The 22,537-nt window shown below is 40.3% G+C and overlaps 1 protein-coding gene across 6 annotated transcripts in view; it reads left to right on the top strand.

Annotated features, from left to right (window-relative positions):
• Positions 1 to 22,537, top strand: part of RXFP2 (relaxin family peptide receptor 2) — a 57,996-nt gene extending 35,459 nt beyond the window's left edge. For 4 of the 6 annotated variants that reach the window (XM_043892228.1, XM_043892226.1, XM_043892230.1 and 1 more), the window contains 9 exons: positions 576 to 647; positions 1,859 to 1,930; positions 7,961 to 8,032; positions 8,143 to 8,214; positions 10,726 to 10,797; positions 13,181 to 13,410; positions 14,183 to 14,593; positions 17,513 to 17,731; positions 21,287 to 22,537. In XM_043892228.1, coding sequence (XP_043748163.1) covers positions 576 to 647; positions 1,859 to 1,930; positions 7,961 to 8,032; positions 8,143 to 8,214; positions 10,726 to 10,797; positions 13,181 to 13,410; positions 14,183 to 14,593; positions 17,513 to 17,731; positions 21,287 to 21,546 — 1,480 coding nt within the window. In that variant the 3' untranslated portion in view covers positions 21,547 to 22,537. The remainder of the gene's footprint in view (positions 1 to 575; positions 648 to 1,858; positions 1,931 to 7,960; positions 8,033 to 8,142; positions 8,215 to 10,725; positions 10,798 to 13,180; positions 13,411 to 14,182; positions 14,594 to 17,512; positions 17,732 to 21,286) is intronic. The other 2 variants (XM_043892227.1, XM_043892229.1) reach the window with 2 other exon arrangements.

Raw genomic sequence — 22,537 nt, 5'->3', positions numbered from 1 at the left:
CGGAGACACAAATATCCACCTGATGTTGGGAGGACATGAGAATTTAACCATCTGTGATGCCATGGCTAAGTGTCTAGGAATCCGATTCAGGCAGATGTGAGTTAGAGGGTCAGTTCTACCACTCAGTAGCTGTGCGACCACAAGAAAAGTGAATTTCCAAAGTCCTCGGATTCCTCAAATTATTACCTCAAGTGGGAGGTAGTAACGCCAGCTTCCCAGGAGGGTGTATTATGCATGCAGAACAGCACCTGACACTGTGAAAGTCCAATAAATGGAGTTGCTGCTATTATGGTGGCAGCATTATGAGAATTAATAGCATAATATCCAGCACAGAGAAACATTCACTAAATAGTGGGCTGCCCTTTTGTTCAGTTTTTTTTTAAGTTCTAACATTAATTAGAAGGGGGAAAGAAGCAGAATATTAATTATACTGATCATGCAATAATCAGGAGGAAAGCCTAAAAAACTGGAATGAAGTAAAAATAAAGTTTGAAACTGTCACATCACCGACAAATGGCTTTAAATGTATGATTTGTGCAGAAACTAAAAAAAAAATTTCCCTCCATGCCTTTTAGGGATTTGGAAGGCAACAGGATAAAATTCCTCACGAATTCCACCTTTCTGTCATGCAGTTCTCTCACAGTGCTGTAAGTATACAACGGTGAATGAGGGGAAGTCTAGCAGCTTTGGAAATCAAAAGAAAACATTGACAAGGAATTTCAAAGTATGTTTCATTTACAGCCTTGGTCTGAAACTACAGTTCTGGAAAATGCACACGTGGATGGTGGGGCCAAGCCTTATGACTAGCTGCCAACCATTTAAGCTTCCTTCTTCCTGAGGGCAGTCATTATTTCTGTGCACTCTCCCAGCTGACCTGGTACCATGGTCACCAAGGAAATGAGATAATGTGTGTGAAAGTGGTTAGTGTTGCTGCCAGTGACACATCAATTAATATCCCTCTCTTTAAAGAAAAAAAAGCTTATTCTAAAGAGAATAATTTCTAACATGTTCTGGTTGGTCAAAGATTCTGATTGCTGTTTTGTGTTTTTTATGAGGGCAGGAAGGCAGATGGATCGGTTAATTGGCACATTTGCGTGGTAAGCTTAAAAACACAAAAATGTGCTTTTGCTTTCATCACAGTTCTCCATATATAATTAGGTTTGATCCCTGGGTTGGGAAGATCCTCTGGAGAAGGAAATGGCAACCCACTCCAGTACTCTTGCCATGGACGGAGAGCGCCGTAGGCTACAGTCCATGGGGTCGCAAGGAGTCAGACACAACTGAGAGACTTCATTTTCACACTCATTATCTCATTTGTTAACACCTCTGTAAGGTGGTCAGTCGCCAACCCCCTCTTTTTTGCCATTCGTCCTGGAGGATTCCATTTCAAACAGAGGAAATGTAAAGCCACTGTTCCCCTACCCCCAACTTAAAGTTCGTTTGTGGCCCAAATGGTGTTGGTTCACACTTTGCTCTTTCTGGCCTTCTTCTTCTAAGGAAGGTGCCCTGCTCAAAGATCCTCTTGAAGCCTTCTCTAAGAATCATTAACAGGGCCCAAATTTGACATTCCATGTGCATATGTTGGGAAAAGAAAAACTTTCTAAAATAATCAGAATCCAAACAAAGTACAGCTCTGTAGCCCACGCTTGGCGCCTCAGGTTCCTTGTGGCAGCTTGTCCTGGAGCCAGCGAGCATGTGGAGACACTGTCAGTGAGAAACTGCCGCCTGTGTCCCACTCCAGAACATGCCTTGCCTTGAGGTTTATTAAATTACAGCCAGATCAATGGCATCTCCCAATGAGAACTGATTACTACAGCAGACTCAGACCAACAGTGCTGACTCTCACCATGTCTTACAGGTTTCTGCCTAGAAATCAAATTGGTTTTGTTCCAGAGAAGACATTTTCTTCATTAAAAAATTTAGGAGAACTGTAAGTAGCATTGTCTACTAGGAAAAATATGATTGCTTCTTCAAGATTACAAATTGAAATGACTAGTGAGACTGCTTTTTCACTAGTAGCAATCAAAATCCTGTAGACTGATATTCAAAATCAATTAAGAAAACCAGCACTATCCTGAAAACAAATTAAAATCAGACAGTGAGCTTGATATGAATTTAGCCTACTCTGATTTCCCTGCCTGTTTTCTTTGGGTGATTTCATATATGTGTGTGTTTGGGAGTAAATGAGTTTTCCATGGCCCCTTAAACTCACAGATCATATCTCTGACGGCTGGAGTACAATTAATTCTCAGTTGAAGTTTGCTGAATGAATAATGGACTGACTGAAATAATATTAATTAGCTATAACTAAACAAAGGAATGAACATGCTTATCCCTTAAGAATTTATGACTTCTAGAAAAAAATGAAGAAAACAGAAATGTCTAGAAAGATGAAATAGTATTAATTAGTTATAACTAAGCAAAGAAATGAACATGCTTATTATCCCTTAAGAATTTATGACTTCTAGAACAAATGAAGCAAACAGAAATGTCTAGAAAGAGGATTAGGCTCATTGAAAAATATTCAGAGAGCTCATGTACATTTTTCCATTCAAATATATATTTTGTAGATCTTTTAAAAATCATCTTTCTTGCTATTGATTCATTGCTGCCCACAAAGTAGGGCATCACTGGAGTTTAAAATTGTCTGTGACATTACAAATAGGGTAGAGATCGCCTCCTCCTGATCTGAAGTCTAAAAAATGGAAATCCATTTCTTAATCATCTTCTCCCCCATTCTTTATACCATGTTTTGAAATCCAGAAAGGACTGAGAAAAATAGTTCAGTAAGAGTAATTTGAAAAACACTTATGAATAAGATTATTTAATCTAATAATGAGCATCATAAACCAAGCCCACAAATATTTATTAAGTGCCTACAAAGTACAAAGCACTGTATTAGAACTAAAATGCTATCATTTTACGGCAAAAAATAAAAGATAGCTCACTCCTTTCTCACAGAGGAATTCCTAATCAGACCTTGGAGGATGGAAGTGGATTTGGGTTATAGGGGTGAGATGGAGGAGTAGCCCAGGATAAATAAAAATGTGTTTTTATACAAACTTAAGAAAACAGTGATATGAAGTCCACATTCGGAAGATTTTCCTAATCTTCCTCTTATCCTACACTTAGGCAAAACCCTCCCTCAAAAAAAGAGCCTAATTAAGAGGTGCTAGCTTTCCTTTTTTTAGTACCACCAATAATTAATTCATTCCAATCCAGGCAGCATCAGCATGATGGAAGAAATTCAGAACTTAATAGAATGAACTTGAACAGGGCATTTATATTTCTTAAGCTGACAAAAATGTTAGATAATTTTACTGTGCCTTCATGACCACAAACCCCTCCTGGAGAGGAATAAGTCCACTTCGGTGAGATCACTCAGATCCTTTTCACACAGACTACTTTATTTTTCAAGGTAGCACCTTTCAGGACGTTTTCTAGGTGCATGAGATCATCGTCCTCTTGCTCTGATCTGTGCACACCTGTGGCTTTCCTCTGAGCCAGGACCCACATGTGCTCCTTGCACCTGGAGCACCAGACCAGAACACCAGCGGGCAGGCTGTCTACACTTGGATGTCATGACAGCACAGCAAAAGCCATCTTTTGAAGTTAATTTACACATGACCCTTACTCCACAGCTTGCTTCTTTCCCTCGACTCTCCTGTCTTAGTCAAATGATCATTCTTCCTGGCAGCCTGGCTGAGAGACTGCTCCCTTCCTTCTTCCTCTCTTGATGTTTGATATCCTATCAACCCGTAAGTCCTGCCAGTGCCTCCTTAAACCCTCAGCAGGTCTCACCTGGTCCAGGGTCAGAGGTCCCCCCCTCTCAATCTCTGCCTTTTCATTTTATCTTTCATTCTTCTAACAGAATTACTATCCCATAACCCAGAGCATATTTTGCCACTGTTCTGTTTAACATTTTCCCTGCTTGTTGCCTGCGATAAGGCAAAGTCTTTAATGTGGCTCTCAAACATTAATGTTCAGAGGAATCACAGGGGATGCTGGCTTTAAATGCATATTACCAGGCCCCTTCCAGAGATTCAGGTGTGATGGTTATGAATGGCCCCAGGAAGGTGCTCTTTTTACAAGCATCCTTGATTCAGATGCCTGAATTATACTCTGAGAAATGCTGCCTTGGGCTGTGTTCTCAGCCTTCCCATTTTGTCTCCATGCTCTTTTCTGGGCTCACCTCCTCTATGTCTCCCCATCCTTTCTATGCCCCATCCACGCTAGACCACTTACTGACTCCTGATAGTGTCACTGACTTTTAGCCTCTGTCCTCGGGTCCTGCTGCATCCTCACCTGAAAACCTGCTCTCCTTTGACTCCACCTTTACAAATCATCAGTTCAGTCACTCAGTTGTATCCGACTCTTCGCAATGCTACGGGCTACAGCGCGCCAGGCTTCCCTGTCCATCACCAACTCCTGGAGCTTATTCAAACTCATGTTCACAGAGTCAGTGATGCCGCTAACAATCTCATCCTCTATTGTCCCCTTCTCCTCCTGCCTTCAATCTTTCCTAGCATCAGGGTCGTTTCCAATGACTCAGTTCTTCACATCAGGTGGCCAAGGCCAAAGTATTGGAGTTTCAGTTTCAGCATCAGTCCTTCCAATGAATATTCAGGACTGATATCCTTTAGGATGCACTGGTTGGATCTTGCACTCCAAGGGACTCTCAAGAGTCTTCTCCAATACCACAGTTTAAAAGCATCAATTCTTCAGTGCTCAACTTTCTTTATAGTCCAACTCTTATATCCATATGTGACTACTGGAAAAACCATAGCTTTGGACCTTTGTTGGCAAAATAATGTCTCTGCTTTTTAATATGCTATCTAGGTTGGTCATAACTTTCCTTCCAAGGAGCAAGTGTCTTTTAATTTCATGGCTGCAGTCACCATCTACAGTGATTTTAGAGCCAAAAAATAAAAATCTGCCACTGTTTCCACTGTTTCCCCATCTATTTACCATGAAGTGATGGGACCAGATGCCATGATCTTAGTTTTCTGAATGTTGAGCTTTAAGCCAACTTTTTCACTCTCCTCTTTTACTTTCATCAAGAGGCTCTTTAGTTCTTCTTTGATTTCTGCCATGAGGGTGGTGTCATCTGCATATCTGAGGTTATTGATATTTCTCCCAGCAATCTTGATTCCAGCTTGTGCTTCATACAGCCCAGAGTTTCTCATGATGTACTTTGCATATAAGTTAAATAAGCAGGGTGACAATATATAGCCTTGACGTACTTCCTTCCCTATTTGGAACCCCGTCTGTTGTTCGATGTCCAGTTCTAACTGTTGCTTCTTGACCTGCATACAGATTTCTCAGGAGGCAGGTCAGGTGGTCCAGTATCCCCTATCTCTTGAAGAATTTTCCACAGTTTGTTGTGATCCACAGAGTCAAAGGCTTTGGCATAGTCGATAAAGCAGAAGTAGATGTTTTTCTGAAACTCTCTCCCTTTTTTGAATTTCCAACTGATGTTGGCAATTTGATCTCTGATTCCTCTGCCTCTTCTAAATCCAGCTTGAACGTCTGGAAGTTCACAGTTCACATACTGTTGAAGCCTGACTTGGAGAATTTTGAGCATTACTTTGCTAGCATGTGAGATGAGTGCAATTGTGTGGTAGTTTGTGCATTCTTTGGCATTGCCTTTCTTTGGGATTGGTGTGAAAACCAACCTTTTCCAGTCCTGTGGCCACTGCTGAGTTTTCCAAATTTGCTGCCATATTGAGTGCAGCACTTTCACAGCATCATCTTTCAGGATTTGAAATAGCTCAACTGGAATTCCATCTCCTCCACTAGCTTTGTTCGCAGTGATGCTTCCTAAGGACCTCTTGACTTTGCATTCCAGGATGTCTGGCTCTCGGTGAGTGATCACACCATCGTGGTTATCTGGGTCATGAAGGTCTTTTTTGTATAGTTCTTCTGTGCATTCTTGCCACCTCTTCTTAATATCTTCTGTTTCTATTAGATCCATACCATTTCTGTTGTTTATTGTGCCCATCTTTGCATGAAATGTTCCCGTGGTATCTCTAATTTTCTTGAAGAGATCTCTAGTCTTTCCCATTCTATTGTTCCCCTCTGTTTCTTTGAACTGATCACTGAGGAAGGCTTTCTAATCTCTCCTTGCTATTCTTTGGAACTTTGCGTTCAAACGGGTATATCTTTCCCTTTGTCCTTTGCCTTTTGTGTCTTTTCTTTTCTCAGCTATTGTAAGGCCTCCTCAGACAACCATTTTGCCTTTTTGCATCTCTTTTTCTTGGGGATGGTCTTGATCCCGGCCTCCTGTACAATGTCGTGAACTTCCGTCCATAGTTCTTCAGGCACTCTGTCTATCAGATCTAATCCCTTGAATCTATTTGTCACTTCCACTGTATAATCATAAAGGATTTGATTTAGGTCATACCTGAATGGTCTAGTGGTTTTCCCTACTTTCTTCAATTTAAGTCTGAATTTGGCAATAAAGAGTTCATGATCTGAGCCATTGTCTGATCCCAGTCTTGTTTTTGCTGACTGTATAGAGCTTCTCCATCTTTGGCTGCAAAGAATATAATCAGTCTGATTTTGGTGTTGACCATCTGGTGATGTCCATTTGTAGAGTCCTCTCTTGTGTTGTTTGAAGAGGGTGTTTGCTATGACCAGTGCGTTCTCTTGGTAAAATTCTGTTAGCCTTTGACCTTCTTCATTTTGTACTCCAAGGCCCAATTTGCCTGTTACGCCTGGTATCTCTTGACTTCCTACTTTTGCATTCCAGTCCCCTATAATGAAAAGGACATCTTTCAGGGGTGTTAGTTCTATAAGGTCTTGTAGGTCTTCATAGAACCATTCAACTTTAGCTTCTTCAGCATTACTGGTCAGGGCATAGACTTGGATTACTGTGATATTGAATGATTTGCCTTGGAAACAAACAGAGATCATTCTGTTGTTTTTGAGATTGCATCCAAGTACTGCATTTTGGACTCTTTTGTTGACTATGATGGCTATTCCATTTCTTCTAAGGGATTCTACAAATCATTAAGCTTTGCTCAAACACTTCATAATTTCCCAGACCAAGTTTGATGAGTCCTTCCTGTGTTTTTCATCTGTACTTCCGTAATAGCCCTTGTTTCTTTCTTTTCTTATTTCATAATCTAGTTTTTAAATTCTAAGCTTTTTTAGAGAAAGAATTTTCACAGTTATTTGTAACTCCAATATATCCATCAGGAGCACCATAGCATCAGAAACAGATCTTTTGTTTGACTCCTAGGCAATTTTACATCTGTTTCACTTTTAACACCTTCTCTGGCTCAGAAGGATATTTTGGACTCTTAAAAATTCCTGATTCCTTCTTTACCCTGACAAATCTTGTTTTCACATTCTCTAGAAACACTTCCCTGCGATTCTTTCTGGATTGGACAGCCCTATTAGAGTCAGATATAAATTCTCAATTTCTTCTAAAAAAATAGCACCATGTAAAAATAGATGAAAAATATGTGAACTTATTCATTCAGGATCATCTGGATGGATATTACATGGTCAAAACTCTTAGTTGGAATGCAAAATAAGTAGAAGACACTGGTCTTGACCTCAGAAAGCTTCTAATGTAGTTGGGTAAACAAGATATCACATATGTGAGCCAATAGGAATCGTAGAAACAATGAATGGTTGAAGGTACAAAAAGTACCTAAAACAGAGGAAACTAATGAAAGTAGACCTTGAAGCTAGGTTGGGAATGTGTTGGAGAGGAGCTGAGAGGAAATTCCAGACTGGAACTGGATAAGCAAAATGTCACAGGTCTGAAAGTGGTGGAAAACATACCCATTTGGCTGAATCACATGGCTTAGTTGTGTAACAAGCTCACAGGTTGGTTAAAGTGGATTGTATTTTCTGTTATGTCAAAGGGGATGATGACAGTTGTGAGGAGTAACAACTGTGGCGTTTATTTTCCTTGTAATAGCTTTGGGTTTTTCACTGTCACCAACAGGGACCTGTCTAGCAACATGATATCGGAGCTACCACCCCACATTTTCAAAGACCTGAAGCGTCTACAGAAACTGTAAGTTCTTCTTCCCACCCCCGTCATCAGAGTTAAATGGCAACATCTTGAGTTTCCAAAATAATAACGTCCTGATGCTTCTTTCCTCCTCCCTTCTAATGGTACAAAAGGAATCTGTCGTCCAATCCTCTTTTGTATCTCCACAAGAGCCAGTTTGGAAGTCTTAAACAACTTCAGTCTTTGTAAGTGAAATGTAACAGTATGTTGATTGTGATGTTAGTGGGTTGGTTTACTCAGAACCACATTTATTTATAAATGAATATTTGGCACACAGGAGGGCTTTTACTGTAAACATGCATTCTCAGACACTTGTGAATATCATGGTTACTACCATCACGTATCAAATGACAACAGAATCTCATTTTTTACCATTCAGTGTATAAAGACCGTTTCGGGGTTTGAAGCTACACATAGCTCCTTCCTGAAAACAGGATTCTCATGAAAAAAATCTCATAGTTCTCACAAAGATTTAAATTTGCAATAGTTTCATCACTAAGTAGTTGGTTAAAAAAAATAAATTTTTGAAGACATCTCTACTTTTTTCCTTTCTTCTTTCCTACAACAATCTACTTGATATCTATCTACAGACCATGTTTTTCACTTTTCAATCAGTAAATAAAAAATTACTCCACAAATATGAACATTCAGACAATTAATACTGTTTAGTGTTTTACAATTTCAAATGTACTAGATTTCAAATGGTGCCAAGAACCCTCCTGGTTATTCTTAGGACCTCATCAATTCCTTTCCCATAAACAGCCATTGTTGATCAAAGCTATTTTTGTCCCTCACAAAGCATGTGCTACCTTACCTGATCTCAGCCAAAAGCTTTTCTTCATTTAATTCCAAAAACCAATCCTTAATACCACTTTTTATTCTTGCTAAATAGTTTTCTATTGGAAATTAATACAAGATTTAGATTCTCTCTCAATAGGTATTAGTGAACATCCAGTGATGAAAAAGTCTTGGTTCCTGCTTTCAAGAAGCTAGAATATTAAACATATATATGTGTGTGTGTGTGTATATATATATATATATATATATATATATGAAGCATATGCTTATGTGTATATATATGTGTGTGTATGTGTATATATAAATATATATATTTATATATATAAATATATATATTCTCCCCTGGTGGCTCAGACAGTAAAGAATCCTCCTGCAATAGACCTGAGTTTGATCCCTGGGTCAGGAACATTCCCTGGAGAAGGGAATGACTACCCACTCCAATATTCTTGCCTAGAGAATTCCACAGACAGGAGCCTGGCGGGCTATAGTCCATGAGGTCACAAAGAGTCAGACACAACTGAGCGACTAACATGATGATGATTATATATATATATATATACATACATATAAAAGACATTGTTCTTAAGTATAAGAACAGACCTGAGGATGTGGACCAAATGACCTCCCTTTCACTCACCACATACTGAATTCTAAAAGCCAAAATACCATTACACCATCCTACCTTTCTGAAAGGTAATTCAAAGTAGTAACTATTTACTCCATATGTCTCTTTCTTCTTTTCTTTTCTTTCTTTATTGCTTCATTTCCTATTCTCTAAAGATTCATTTGCACATTTGTTTTACAAACATTTATTGGCCAACTTAATTACAGCACTGTCTTGGGCACTCAGTATACAGTAGCCTCTGCTCTTTTGAAAACTACAGGCCATTCACCAAATAATCACATAATCCATGTAATGGTGAAGCTATGATAAGTCCAAAAGAAACCTAGAGATCAAAAGAAAGAAAAGAGAGAAAAATTCTTTAAAAAGGACTCCAGAGTTTTCTGTAGGAGGGGCCCTGTTCAGTAGTAATAGTTGTTCCCTAAATCTCATTTCTGACCATCAAAGTCCTCTATAAAAGACTCAGTGGGCAATGGACAACTTGGAACCTTGTCAAGAAATCCTTATTCTGATTTGCCCAAAACAAACTGAGAATCACGCATTTTCAAAATAAGCCTTAAAAGCAATAGGTTTCTGTCTTCCTAGATTATCCTCTTTCTACCTACATTTCCTGAAAACATGAAGACTCCTATAAATTGTGTCATCCTAAAGAGGCTTCAAAGAATCCACATTTAAAGAAGCTTCTGGATAAATGAGGAGTGTTGGGGGTTACCGCTGGAGCCCCCTGAGAACGTTTTATGGGGCTGGAGGAGTGAAAGGAATTACGCTTCCCACTGTGGCCTGAGAAAGCAATCGCCCTGAATCAGAGTTCCTCTTACCACTCCCATGGTTTTCCACCCTGAGGACACACAGGCCAGGAAGAAATGACTCTATTTAAATCTGGGTTCTGACAAAACTCACTTTGGTAATGTTCTCACGTTCAAAATATCAGCCCTTATCTGAAACCCTGTAACTCATATTGTTTAGTTTATGAGATCAAGCTACAGAGCCAATTTCACAATCATACAAATCACAGCTGCCATTTTTACATCAAAAAAATGAATGAAAGTGTTTTATTAGAAGGTAGTTCTGCATGTGAAAGTGACAAAATCAAGTCCAAGTTATGGGAGGCATAAATAGAAATGACAATTTTCTAAGATGGTTTATTGTAAAATTTTCATCCTAATTTGAATTGATAACAGAAGATTTTGAAGCATGGTTTTTAAGATCGACAAAGAAAACAATGATTAAAAAGTTAAACCCTAAAATCATGAAACCTATTGTGCCTATTTTCCAGAGACCTCGAAAGGATAGAGATTCCGAATATAAACACACGGATGTTTCAACCCATGAAGAATCTTTCCTACATGTATGTATGTATGAAAGAACAGAGAAGAAAATATGGTGAAATGTTACAGATGCTCTAGCGTAAACTATCTAATGTATCACTGCAATGTGTTTTTATGCAAGAAAAAGTCTTTTTTATTGAGAACTTTTTAATTTTGTCACCTTTGGTCCCTGTTCAAATAGAGTTCAATATTATGATGTGCCGACATGAATGACACTTCTCTCTGGAAACACGCTGTTTATCCAATTGAGGCCCAATAAGAGATCAGGGTACCAGAATGCCACATATTACACAAGATGAAGTCACTGGCTAATGGTACTCAAGAGACCTGGAAACATTAATTCACCTCACATGAGTGAGCAGTCGGCCACTCTAAGATTTGAGCCCTTAGGAAGAAAGATGCTATATAAATTCCAGGTGTTGTTTCTGTTACTGAGTGCACTACAAAATGGAGGTAATTCATCTTTATAGTAGTTTTTGATAAGTCACGTTAATATATTTGGCTAAAGTGCACTGTGTAAGTTGTGTTAATATATGTGTATATGACATGATCATTTCTTTATCAACTGTGTAACCTATATGTTCTGATTTCAAAAATTAACCATTGTCATCCACAACAATAGGGAGGATTCGATGTAAGATATCAAGTTGGGTGCAGCAAGTGGCTGAAATGGTTAGTGTGAAGGTGCACTTTGGGGAGAATATTTTGTTTATGTCTGTGCAGCAGGACTGATTACCCAAGGACAAGTATTTGATGTACATCCAAATGGTTTTCATAACTTCTCCTTCTGTGGTTCCAGTAGATAAATATTTAATGAGGCTAGTGTTTCCTTGTTGCGGGCAGAATGTGAGGTCTACTTAGAACAGAGAAATTCAGCCTTTGTAGAACTTGATGGAGAAGCAGCTGCTTTAAATGTGGACCTCGGGTTGAGGTCAAGAAGGACCCAGTGATTAACAGAAAGTGTGTGAACGTGGTTCCTTCCCTACTGAGTGACCTAGAGATTCTCCTTTCATCTTCCTTGTCCATCGTTTATTGAAATACCTCCACCTGCCCACCTGCCCTAGTCACAGCAGGTGGAGAGGCTGGACCACTCTAAGCTATTTGAGGACAGGGGAACCTGACACACCCAGCACGAAACCATCCATCTGCTTGTCTAACAAGTGTGTGTTTCTAGTGCCTCCCTCAGGCCAGGGGGAACACAGGGATCAGCGAGAGAGAGAGAAGAACCTGCCCCATGGAGCTTCCATGGAGCTTCGGGAGCCTGAAAGTAAACTAGGAAACAAATAAATGATGAAGAAATGTTGGGAAGGAAAGTATAGTGAGTTCAAGGGATGAAGGAAGGGAATGTAGATGGTTCACCCAGAAGTCAGAGATGTGACAGTCAAGCAGCCCCGAATGGAGGGAGGCAATTCTGGGGGGAGGGTCTTGCAGGCAGAGGAAAAAGCAAAAGCAGCACACTGAGAAGAAGGTGAACCGGCTTGTTTGAGGATCAGAAGAAAGCCCACGTGTCTGGGTGGAGTGAGCATAGTCGGGAAGCGGTGAAATGATCAGGGTAGCCAGGGGTCCAGTCACGGGAGGCCTGGAAGCCAGGCAAAGTAAAGCTTTCTTTAACTGGCTAGTTTAGCAAAATTGAATGGACAGATTGAAAAAAAAAGATTAGATGAGAAAGGAACTGAAAGAGATGATAAATGAATACAAAAATAGAGCGAGTTTTATGGGAGAAAATCCTAAACATAACAGGTTTGGAGAATGACCTTAAATCCAAATGACCTCCCCAGTTTAAACCCTTGAAGATTGCACACTCTTAGATCATAAATACACCAATGACAGACAAGCCTGTATTTTCCTCTCGAAATGGTTTAAGTCCTTCCAGGCCCTGACCAGGAATCTGTGTAGCTGCTTCTCCTACTCGCTGCCATGAGACTGAATTTTCCTAGTTTCATGGACCCTCCCTTCCTGCCCCTACCAGGGAAAAGAAGGCTAGTTTAAGGGAATAGACTTAAAAGTAAGTACAAGACAGGGATGTTTTTAGTGAGACTCTTAACATCCCAAACCCAAGCCCCTGAAAGTTTGTTAAAGATCAGTTTCACAATGACCATCAATTTCTTATAACACCCCAGAGAACCACCCCAGACAGGGAAAATTAGAGCCCTGGAGACTTGCCATTCTCATGTCCTCGCCACAGATCCCCGTGTTCTTTAGGTTCTTCACCTTTAAAGGAGGAAGACTGCCTAGAGTAAAGTAATACTGAATGAAGAACTCTATCCTTCCATAATCACTACTAAACAGAAATAACCAAGCCTAGTGAAGCCGCACACCTCCCACAGCTGCAGCCCCAAATAGGACTGCGCCTGTCGTCTCTGTCATTGCTGTCAAGTGACTCTTTTTTCCCTTTGACTTTAGTTATTTCAAAAACTTTCGATACTGCTCCTATGCTCCCCATGTCCGAATATGTATGCCCTTGACTGACGGCATTTCTTCATTTGAGGACCTCTTGGCTAACAATATCCTCAGAGTGTTTGTCTGGGTTATAGCTTTCATAACCTGCTTTGGAAATCTTTTTGTCATTGGCATGAGATCTTTCATTAAAGCTGAAAACACGACTCACGCTACGTCCATCAAAATCCTTTGCTGTAAGTATGTTTTCCATGTAAATGGATTAAGGGTGTCTTCCATGTGCTGTGCTCTAGATTATATCAGCCTTCAGCAAATGGCATTTAATATGAATTACATATTCTGGGAAATTTTTTTAAAGTATGAAAGTCCTGTTGTTCTCTTTGGTTACTCTGTTCTGGATTGCATGAGTCTGCAGTGATTTATGTCTTGGAAATGAGTCAAGGGATGGATTATAGAAGGACAGGTTGTAGGTTACAAAACTATGCTTTGTTTAACCTTTAATTGCGGTAACATCCATGTTCCTCAAGCCCAGAAAATTACTCCCTTTATTAAATATGTAAGTTATATTTTCTTACTGTTTAAAATCTAGATTCCCTATGTGACCCTATGGACTGTAGCCCACCAGCCTCCTCTGTCCATAGGATTCTCAATGCAAGAATACTGGAATGGATTGCCATACCCTCCTCCAGGGAATCTTCCCGGCCCAGGGATTGAACCCGTGTCTCTTACGTCTCCTGCATTGGCAGGCGGGTTCTCTGCCACGAGTGCCACCCAGGAAGCCCAGGCTCCCCACAACCCTAATTATCTCCCTACCACCACTTTTTCAAAATTATAAAGATGCAGTGTAGTACTTTAGAAATAGTACACCTTTTGAAGTCTGTTGACTCCTAAGTACTATTTTACGTTTTCGTTAGTTCATATAGTACAGTATAGAGGAAGCAGATCTAATCAGAAAGTGAAGACAGGGATGTTGGAACTACCAACACATACTCTATGATTCTTCAACAGGTGCAGACTGCCTGATGGGTGTGTATTTGTTCTTCATCGGCCTTTGTGATCTAAAGTACCGTGGGCAGTATCAGAAGTATGCGCTGCTGTGGATGGAGAGCTTGCAGTGCCGCCTCCTGGGCTTCCTGGCCATGTTGTCCACTGAGGTCTCTGTCCTCTTGCTCACGTACTTGACCTTGGAGAAGTTCCTGGCCGTTGTCTTTCCCTTCAGTAACATTCGTCCTGGAAAGTGGCAGACCCTGGCCATCCTCATCTGCATCTGGATTGTGGGGTTCTTAATAGCTGTGACTCCGTTGTGGAAGGAGGATTATTTTGGAAACTTTTATGGAAAAAATGGAGTATGTTTCCCACTTTATTATGACCAAACAGAAGATATTGGAAGCAAAGGGTATTCTCTTGGAATTTTCCTAGGTAACTTATTTCTCATTTCCTGGACAAACATCATTTTGATAGAAATACCACAAATTTCAGTAAAGCCATATTTGTCCATTTCGGAAAGTAAGCAAATATAGTTAAGACTGTCTCCTCTTTTTTAAAGAAAAGTTCTTGCTGCATATTTATAAGTGTTTTTATTAAATTTTTTATTAAGAGATTTGGTATGAAAAATAAAAACATATTGTCAGGATCTCCAAATCATCTTTTTTATTATCTGTGAGACCCTTTGATTTTATGTTCATACACAGTGACAATGATCTGGAGGAATTCCAGTTCCCTGCCATGTCCTGTGACCCTTCCAAGTTATTTGAACTCATTTTTTCACAGTCTAGATATGAGCTAAATAAATAATAATAACAAAATTCTTGAAATTCACTAGCAGGAGATTATTTGAGTGGAAATGCCAGAAAGGTTTATTGCCTTTCATAAATGCAGCTCTAGAGTCAGCAATGGAAGGGTGCTTTTCCATTTCCTTAATCCTCCCTAATTTGTTAGAAAAGAAAACCCAACCTTCTCTATTACAAGTGAATGAGAAGTTTAGCCCCTAAAGATTAAAAAAATGTTTTATATTGCCTAATAGGTATCTATCTCTCTTGCTTAACACTAAGGCCATCTCCGTGTTCTCTCTTTAACCAGGGCTGTATCATCAATTCAGTTCCCCCTTCGCATCTGGTCCCCTCATCTAAGGAGGCAATAAGCTCTGTCATCCTTTCTTTTTTATCAGACTTTTTTTCTTCAAAATATGCCTCTGACTTCTCTTTCTTTCAGTCTGTACCTACTGCTGTCACCTTTCTTTAAAGCCTTATGACCTTCACCCTGAATTGTTACATTAGTCCTTACTGGTGTTTTGGCCTCTGGGGTCTTTGCTCTCCTGTTTATCTGCTCACCACCTGAGTATCCAAAGGACTGAGTATCCTCTGCTTGGAGACCTTCAGGAACCCCCTACAACCAGGGTTAAGTTTAAATTAGTCACTTAAAAGCCCATCACAAAATGGCCCTACGCACCATTCCCAGCTATTCTAGTCCTATTCCTTCTCCCTCTAAAAAAGAAAACACTTTATTTGCACCATTTTAATAATACTCCTCACATAGAACCCTATTTGGTCGTCGTTTTTTCATGGCGGTATCATGTCTACAGTATTGTAAGCCATTCCCAGTATAGGTGCACTTCCTGGAAAACGTCCTCAACACATGCATACACACACACACATACACACACACAACCTTATATTCATTGATTCAAAAAGGATTTATTGAGCACCTCCTATAGGCCAGGCACTATTTTGGGTACTGGAGATCAAATAGGTTGGTCCCCACAGACCTGCAGCCAGAAAGGAAGATGAAGACAAGTAAACACATCCTCGTGTCACGGGCTGACAGAAGTCAGGGAGGAGGAGTGCAGAATGTCCTAGGAGCCCAAGATCTGAGGACCGCGGAAGGCGTCCCAGTAAAAATCAGCCCAAACTGAGGCCCAAAGCGTGAGGATACATTGGCCAAGTGAAGGCAGACATTGTGTTCCAGGAGTTAGAGACCCACAGCCAGGGAACAGGCCCAGATAAAGGGCAAAAGAAGTTTGTGTGGCTGGGTCTTGTGGTGGAGGTGTGGGGGTGGTTGACAGGGTTTAGCACACGCACACACACACACACACACACATAAATATTATCTGCATTTACACAGCTTATTTGTGAGACATGGAGTCTTAAGGGCCCATATTTTTGCTTAAAAATAAGAATATATAGTTTTTAAATAATTTTTAAATTTTAGAATATGTTTAGATTTAGAGAAAAGTTGCAAAGACAATACAGTTTCCTGTATTCCAGACATGCCTCACCCAGATTCCACTGTTGTTAACTTCTCACATTCCTATGGTGTTTCCAGAACATACACTTCTGAACCTTTCTATAGGTCTGTTTTCAGGATTTGTACCAGAGAAACATCTTTAACAGTCATTTTTTTTTATTCTTAACTTTCTGACAGTAGACCTAAGATCAACCAATTTTGTGAAATCCAATTGTATGGCTTTGTAATGAGATTCCATGTGAAATGTTTTGGATAAAAACAATGAAACACCGAGAATGTATATTATTTTTCCCTGGACTTTACTAGTCTTACATACAATCTACTCAGATGGACGTTTTAAAACAACTTTGAAATTATATGGATATTTTACATTCACTATAAGGAATAAAATGAGCACTCAGGATTTTTATGGTAGCAAGAATATAACAAAGTGACCAAAAAGTCACTATTATGGGATAAGTGACTCTAAAGCAGTAATTCATAGAGTTGAATTTTTAGTTTTTCTCTTACCCTTCCTTTTTCTAAAACAGTCTAAAGAGTTATGAATTTCAGTTTAGATTACTATGGGCAATCTGAAGGAAAATAAAGATGCATTTTTTTGTCCTAGGTATTATTTTTATTTAAGACCAATAAACATGAGAAATAATGCTTCTGATGCTATTATCTTCTTGATATCCCAAGGTTATCTTAATCATATTTATAAGATAAAGGAATAGGGCATATTGATTTTTTGATATGTACATGTGATTATAGTAATCCCTTAAGGTTTGAATTTGCAGAGAGGTAAAAAAATTAAATAGCCTTTTTCCTGCTTTAAAAAAGCTACAGATTACCTCATGATATACCTAGATCTGAATTTCAAAGTCTATAATTCTTGGTAATGTGTTTATGTATTTGAACTATCTTTTTGATCTGGCGAACCCAATGCCTTTATTCCAGTTTATAGCCGTGGGTTCAGGGTTTTAGCTGATTACCACTCGGCTAGTACAAAGAATGATTCTTGGAAAAGGCACCATACCAAACATTTAAGTAATACAATATTTCTACTGTTGATTTATACACCCGAGATGTTAAGAGGTGTGCTTTTCCCAACAGGTGTGAATTTGCTGGCTTTCCTCATCATTGTGTTTTCCTATACTGTCATGTTCTGTTCCATTCAAAAAACTGCCCTGCAGACTTCAGAAGTGAGGAGTCACATGGGAAGAGAGGTGGCTGTTGCAAACCGTTTCTTTTTTATAGTGTTCTCTGACGCCATCTGCTGGATTCCTGTGTTTGTAATTAAAATTCTTTCCCTCTCCCGGGTGGAAATACCAGGTCAGTCCCTTCTATGATTCCCAAGCACGTTGTGTCTTCTTTCGTCCTCTGTCTGAGGAGGCCAGAATACAGGGTCTCACGTGTAGTAAATTCTCCACAAATACCTACAGCTTGAGTTATGATTTCCTCAGTGTTTATACATACATATATAAATAAAATATATTATATATTACATATATATTATATAAATAAAATAAATATATATGTGTGTATATATATATATAATTTTATTTATTTTTTACTGTTCTGGGCCTTCCTTGCTGTGTGGGCTTTTCTCTAGCTGTGGCGAGTGGGGGTTACTCTCGAGTTGTGGTGTGCGGGCTTCTCATTGCAGTGGCTTCTCTTGTTGCAGAGCACAGGCTCCAGGGCATGTGGGCTCAGTAGAAGCAGTTCGTGGGCTCCAGAGCACAGGCTCAATAGTTTTGGTGCCCGGACCTAGCTGCTCTGCAACATGTGGGATCTTTCCAGATCAGAAATCGAACCCATGTCTCCTGCACTAGCAGACGGATTCTTTAGCACTGAGCCACCAGGAAAGCCCTCCTCAGTGTTTTATAATCAGCATTTTAAGATAGGAATTGGGTAATGGTGTAACCCTGATTAGAATAATAAAAACACAGGAGATAGAGAAAAACTAAATCTCAGTGTCTCACTTCCACTTGAGCTAGATGGTGCTTCACCAAGGGTACATAAAACAGAACAAAATATTTATGCCCAGGTTCCAGCCTGGGCCTCTGAATTCAGTCAACAGGGACCAAGGCCTAGACATGGGTATTTTAGAAAAGATCCCCCTGTGGTTCTGAGGTGCACCCCCTGGTTAAGAACCACTAGTCTGTTTCACGGCCCAGGCCATGTGGTCGTCACACCGGGCCCTGTGGATGGCCAAGGAACAAACGTGTGTGTCTGTGCTTAATCGCCGTCGTGTCCAACTCTTGCAACCCCATAGACTATAGCCTCCCAGGCTCTTCCGTCCATGGGATTCTCCAGGCAAGAATACTGGAGGGGGTTGCCATTTCCTTCCCCAGGGGATCTTCCCGACCCAGGAATCAAATCCAGGTCTCCTGCACTGCAGGCGGACTCTTTGAGTAACAAACTCCTGCGACTATTTATGTCCCTCTGCCTTGTCAAATGTCTCACAAATGCCACACCACACCCACCACATCCCTTAACCTATCAGCTTAGTCTCACGACAAGGTTTTCTGATAGTAGGGATTGTGGTAGTTGGTTAGTCGCTAAGTCGTATCTGAGTCTTTTGGGACCCTATGGTAGGGTAAGTAGCCCGTCAGGCTCCTCTCTCCACGGGACTTCCCAGACAAGAATACCAGAGTGGGTTGCCTTTTCCTTCTCCAGGGGAGCTTCCCAACCCAGGGATGGAACCTGTATCTCCTGCTTTGCAGGCAGATCCTTTACCACTGAGCCACCAGGGAAGCCTGATAGCAGGAGTAGTAATTGTCATTCTTGGAGAAAGTGTAAGACATTTCAGACCATGATAGGGAACCATATCAGGAAGAAATTACCATGAAACATTATTGGGCCACACGCTAGTCTTTCTCTACATTTTATAATTCAGCAGTTTGAGGTTTGTCTTGAGCACCGCAGTGGAACTATGAGAGAAGTCTTTACCACACTTGACTAAGCCCCTCCTTCCTTGCCCAACTTCCCATGGTGTTGTAAAAACTGCTACATTCATGGACCTAAAACCACCCCGTCCCCACCCTCCAAGAACTGTGGGGTCTTCTCCACCACGGCAGGTGGCCGATAGTACCTGGGCTCAGCCACAAAGGTAAGCTGGCTTCAGCCCTCCCATCTCAGTCTTGAGATGATGCTAACCTTACATCACCGAGTGACCCTGAGACTAACGGGACATCTCATTCCTGATCACAGCCTCCTTTAAGGACTCAATAGACAAAAAAAACAACTGTTTTTCTTCCATCACATACTGTTTGTATCTAATTTTTTAAAAATTAAGGACAAGTAATATATACTAATATAAAACTTCATTGAATCAATCTAAGATATGCTAAATACAAATGTTTTTCTTTCATATTCTTTCCAGTTAAAAAGAAATAAGGAAAAGAAAGAGAAGACGGGATGAAAAGAGGAGAGGCAAACATAGAAAAAGGAGAAGGGAGAGGTCAAAGGGAAGGAGGAAGGGGCAGATAAGTAGTCAGAGAAGAGATGGAAAGCAAACCAGAAGAAGAACAGAGAGGATGTAGGGAAGAGTGGGACTAAGAGAAGAGCAAGCAGCAGTGTGTGAAGGATAAGAAAACTGCGGGATGGGGAAGCAAGGGGTTGCAGTCACAAAGGAGTGGGAGAGGGGAAGGAAGGATGCTGGTCTGACCGACCAGCTCCTCCCCCGAGATGATAGTTCTCTGACTTTGAAGATAGGGGAGGAGGCGGCAGAGTGTGGTGGGTCTGGAGAACAACAGGGCTTAGTGCTGAAAAGGGACGTCCGCAGAGCCGGCCCAGCTCCCGGACATCAGTCATGTAAGTTATCATCAGCCCCTTTCACAGATAAGGCAGTTGAGGTCTGGGGAGCTTAGTTGATTTGCCCACAGTCTCAGAGCTAAGAAGTGTGCAAGCCTAGGATCAGGCTCTATTTGAGGAGGAAAACACATTTCATCCTAACCAAGTAAATGATGTAGTCGGCCCATCGTACCTCTGCATTCCAAATCCATGGATTCAACCAATTGCACACCGAAAGTATTGGGGGGAAATTTTCCAGAAATTTCCAAAGAACAAAACTTGAATTTGCCTTGTGCTAGCAAATATTTCCATAGTATTTACATTGTATTTATAACTCTTTACATGCAAGTACATTGTACTAGGTATTATAAGTAATATAGAGATGATTTAAAGGATATGGGAGGATGTACGTAAGTTATATGCAAATGCTACGCCATATTTTATAAGGGACTTTAGAATCTGCTGATTTTGGTATCTGTCCCACCGTGGATATCAAGGGACAACTGAATTCAGAAAACTCTCTGTCATCCAAAATATCTCCTCCCTTTTTGTGAAACATTTCCCTTATATTCTATTAGCCTTTGAAAGGCTTCACACTGAAGGAATTCACTGAGTTTGGAGATACATTCTTTTTTGCTCCTCAGATCTTCTGACTCCATTCTGAATATAATAGTGTAAGGCATGGAGATCTTCAGGACTGAAATTTAGACCAAGGTGAGATCTGACTGTAAACCAGAAGATTCCTGGACACTGTCCAATTAATTGCTCATTTTCCTATTTTTATATAAGGAAAGGCAACAAAAACTAGAAAAGTACATATCAATTTATAGTTTATAAAGTGTTTTCACATAATATTTCCTCCCATATTGATTCACGACAAACTACAGAGTAGTTACTGAAACTCAGAAAAGTTCATGTAGGACCCTGAATCCATAGCTCCTATGCTCTTCTGGCAAAGAGATTTTCCAGAAGGTGAGAGAAGACTTAGATGGAACAGGTAGCCCTCTCAAAAACAGCATTAACCATAGCATGTAACGTGTTTCGTGTGTATTAAATCCTCACCTTTCTTTCACGTTTCGTTTCCTTCTCCAGGCACAATCACCTCCTGGGTCGTCATTTTTTTCCTTCCAGTAAACAGTGCCTTGAACCCAATCCTCTACACTCTCACAACCAGCTTTTTCAAGGACAAGTTGAAACAGCTGTTGCACAAACATCGGAGAAAATCGATTTTCAAAACTAAAAAAAAAAGTGTGTCTACTTCCATCGTGTGGGCGGATGACTCCTCTGCACTTAAACCTGGGGCTTTGAACAAAATAAACCTCGAGGACAATATAGTGAAACCAGTTTCCTAGTCATGGTTTTGGAACACTGGACTTCAAAAGGACTACCTGAAAAAGCACAGCGTTTGGAAGATGATGCCTGCAACGCTTTTCATCTTTACCGAGAGCAAACCTTGACTGCACTGGGAGCATAGTAGGAGGATGTCAGGCATGACATTCTGATGGCAGCCATGGTGTTTATCAGCTGAGGACTGTACCTGAGGGTCTCCTCACCCCGACATGCCTGCGATGCACTAATGGACCCATAAGTAGCAGGCTGATAGGCAGTGGATCTCTATCTCGGCAGCACGGCCAACCTACCAGTGGATGCCCACCTGTTGGTCCTGCATGATCTGCTCTTAAATTGAGTTGCGCTGTCCATTAAATAAAAACATTCATGACATCAAATTCTAGCGTGGCCATAATCGCATTAAGCCTAAATTGCTTTCCTTGCTTTTTCAATGTCAAATGAAACCATCAGCATCCTGCTGAAGTGATAGCAAAAGGACTTATGAGATGTCCACTCACCTCAAGTCCTCCCTAAGGAGGCCAGTGGAGCGGCAGCTTTGAAAGCGGAACTTTGCACCAGGCTCGAAGTCTAATATATGACCACAGAGGGGCGTGCTGACTATTCACCTGGTACCGTTCACCTTTTTGGCTTGTATGTGATGTCAGGAGAGTTGTGCTCTCAAAATATTTTTCTTAAGGTTGCCCACACCACAGAGGAAAATTGGGCATTACAACTGCCAAAAACTACATTTCTGTATGTTTTAAAATATAATTTCTCTATAGCATCATCCCTATTGCTGGCAAGTTCTGCCTTCACAGAACACACAGATAAGTGTTAAGGGGGATTTAAGAATACCGGACTCAGATAAATTCCCATTGTTTTTTAACAAAAAAGCTAGTAAGTTTGTTCTTTTTTTTGGAAAATGAAAAGCACTTGTGAAGGCCTGGACATGTTTTTATACTGAAAGATTATATGTGAAAAAAAGAATCAGATAAATAAAATTCTATTTTGCAA

The sequence above is a fragment of the Cervus elaphus genome, chromosome 30, assembly GCF_910594005.1.
Source record: "Cervus elaphus chromosome 30, mCerEla1.1, whole genome shotgun sequence".
NCBI lineage: Eukaryota > Metazoa > Chordata > Mammalia > Artiodactyla > Cervidae > Cervus > Cervus elaphus.
Note: the sequence above shows the minus strand (reverse complement) of the source record. Positions and strands in the feature narration are given on the sequence as shown.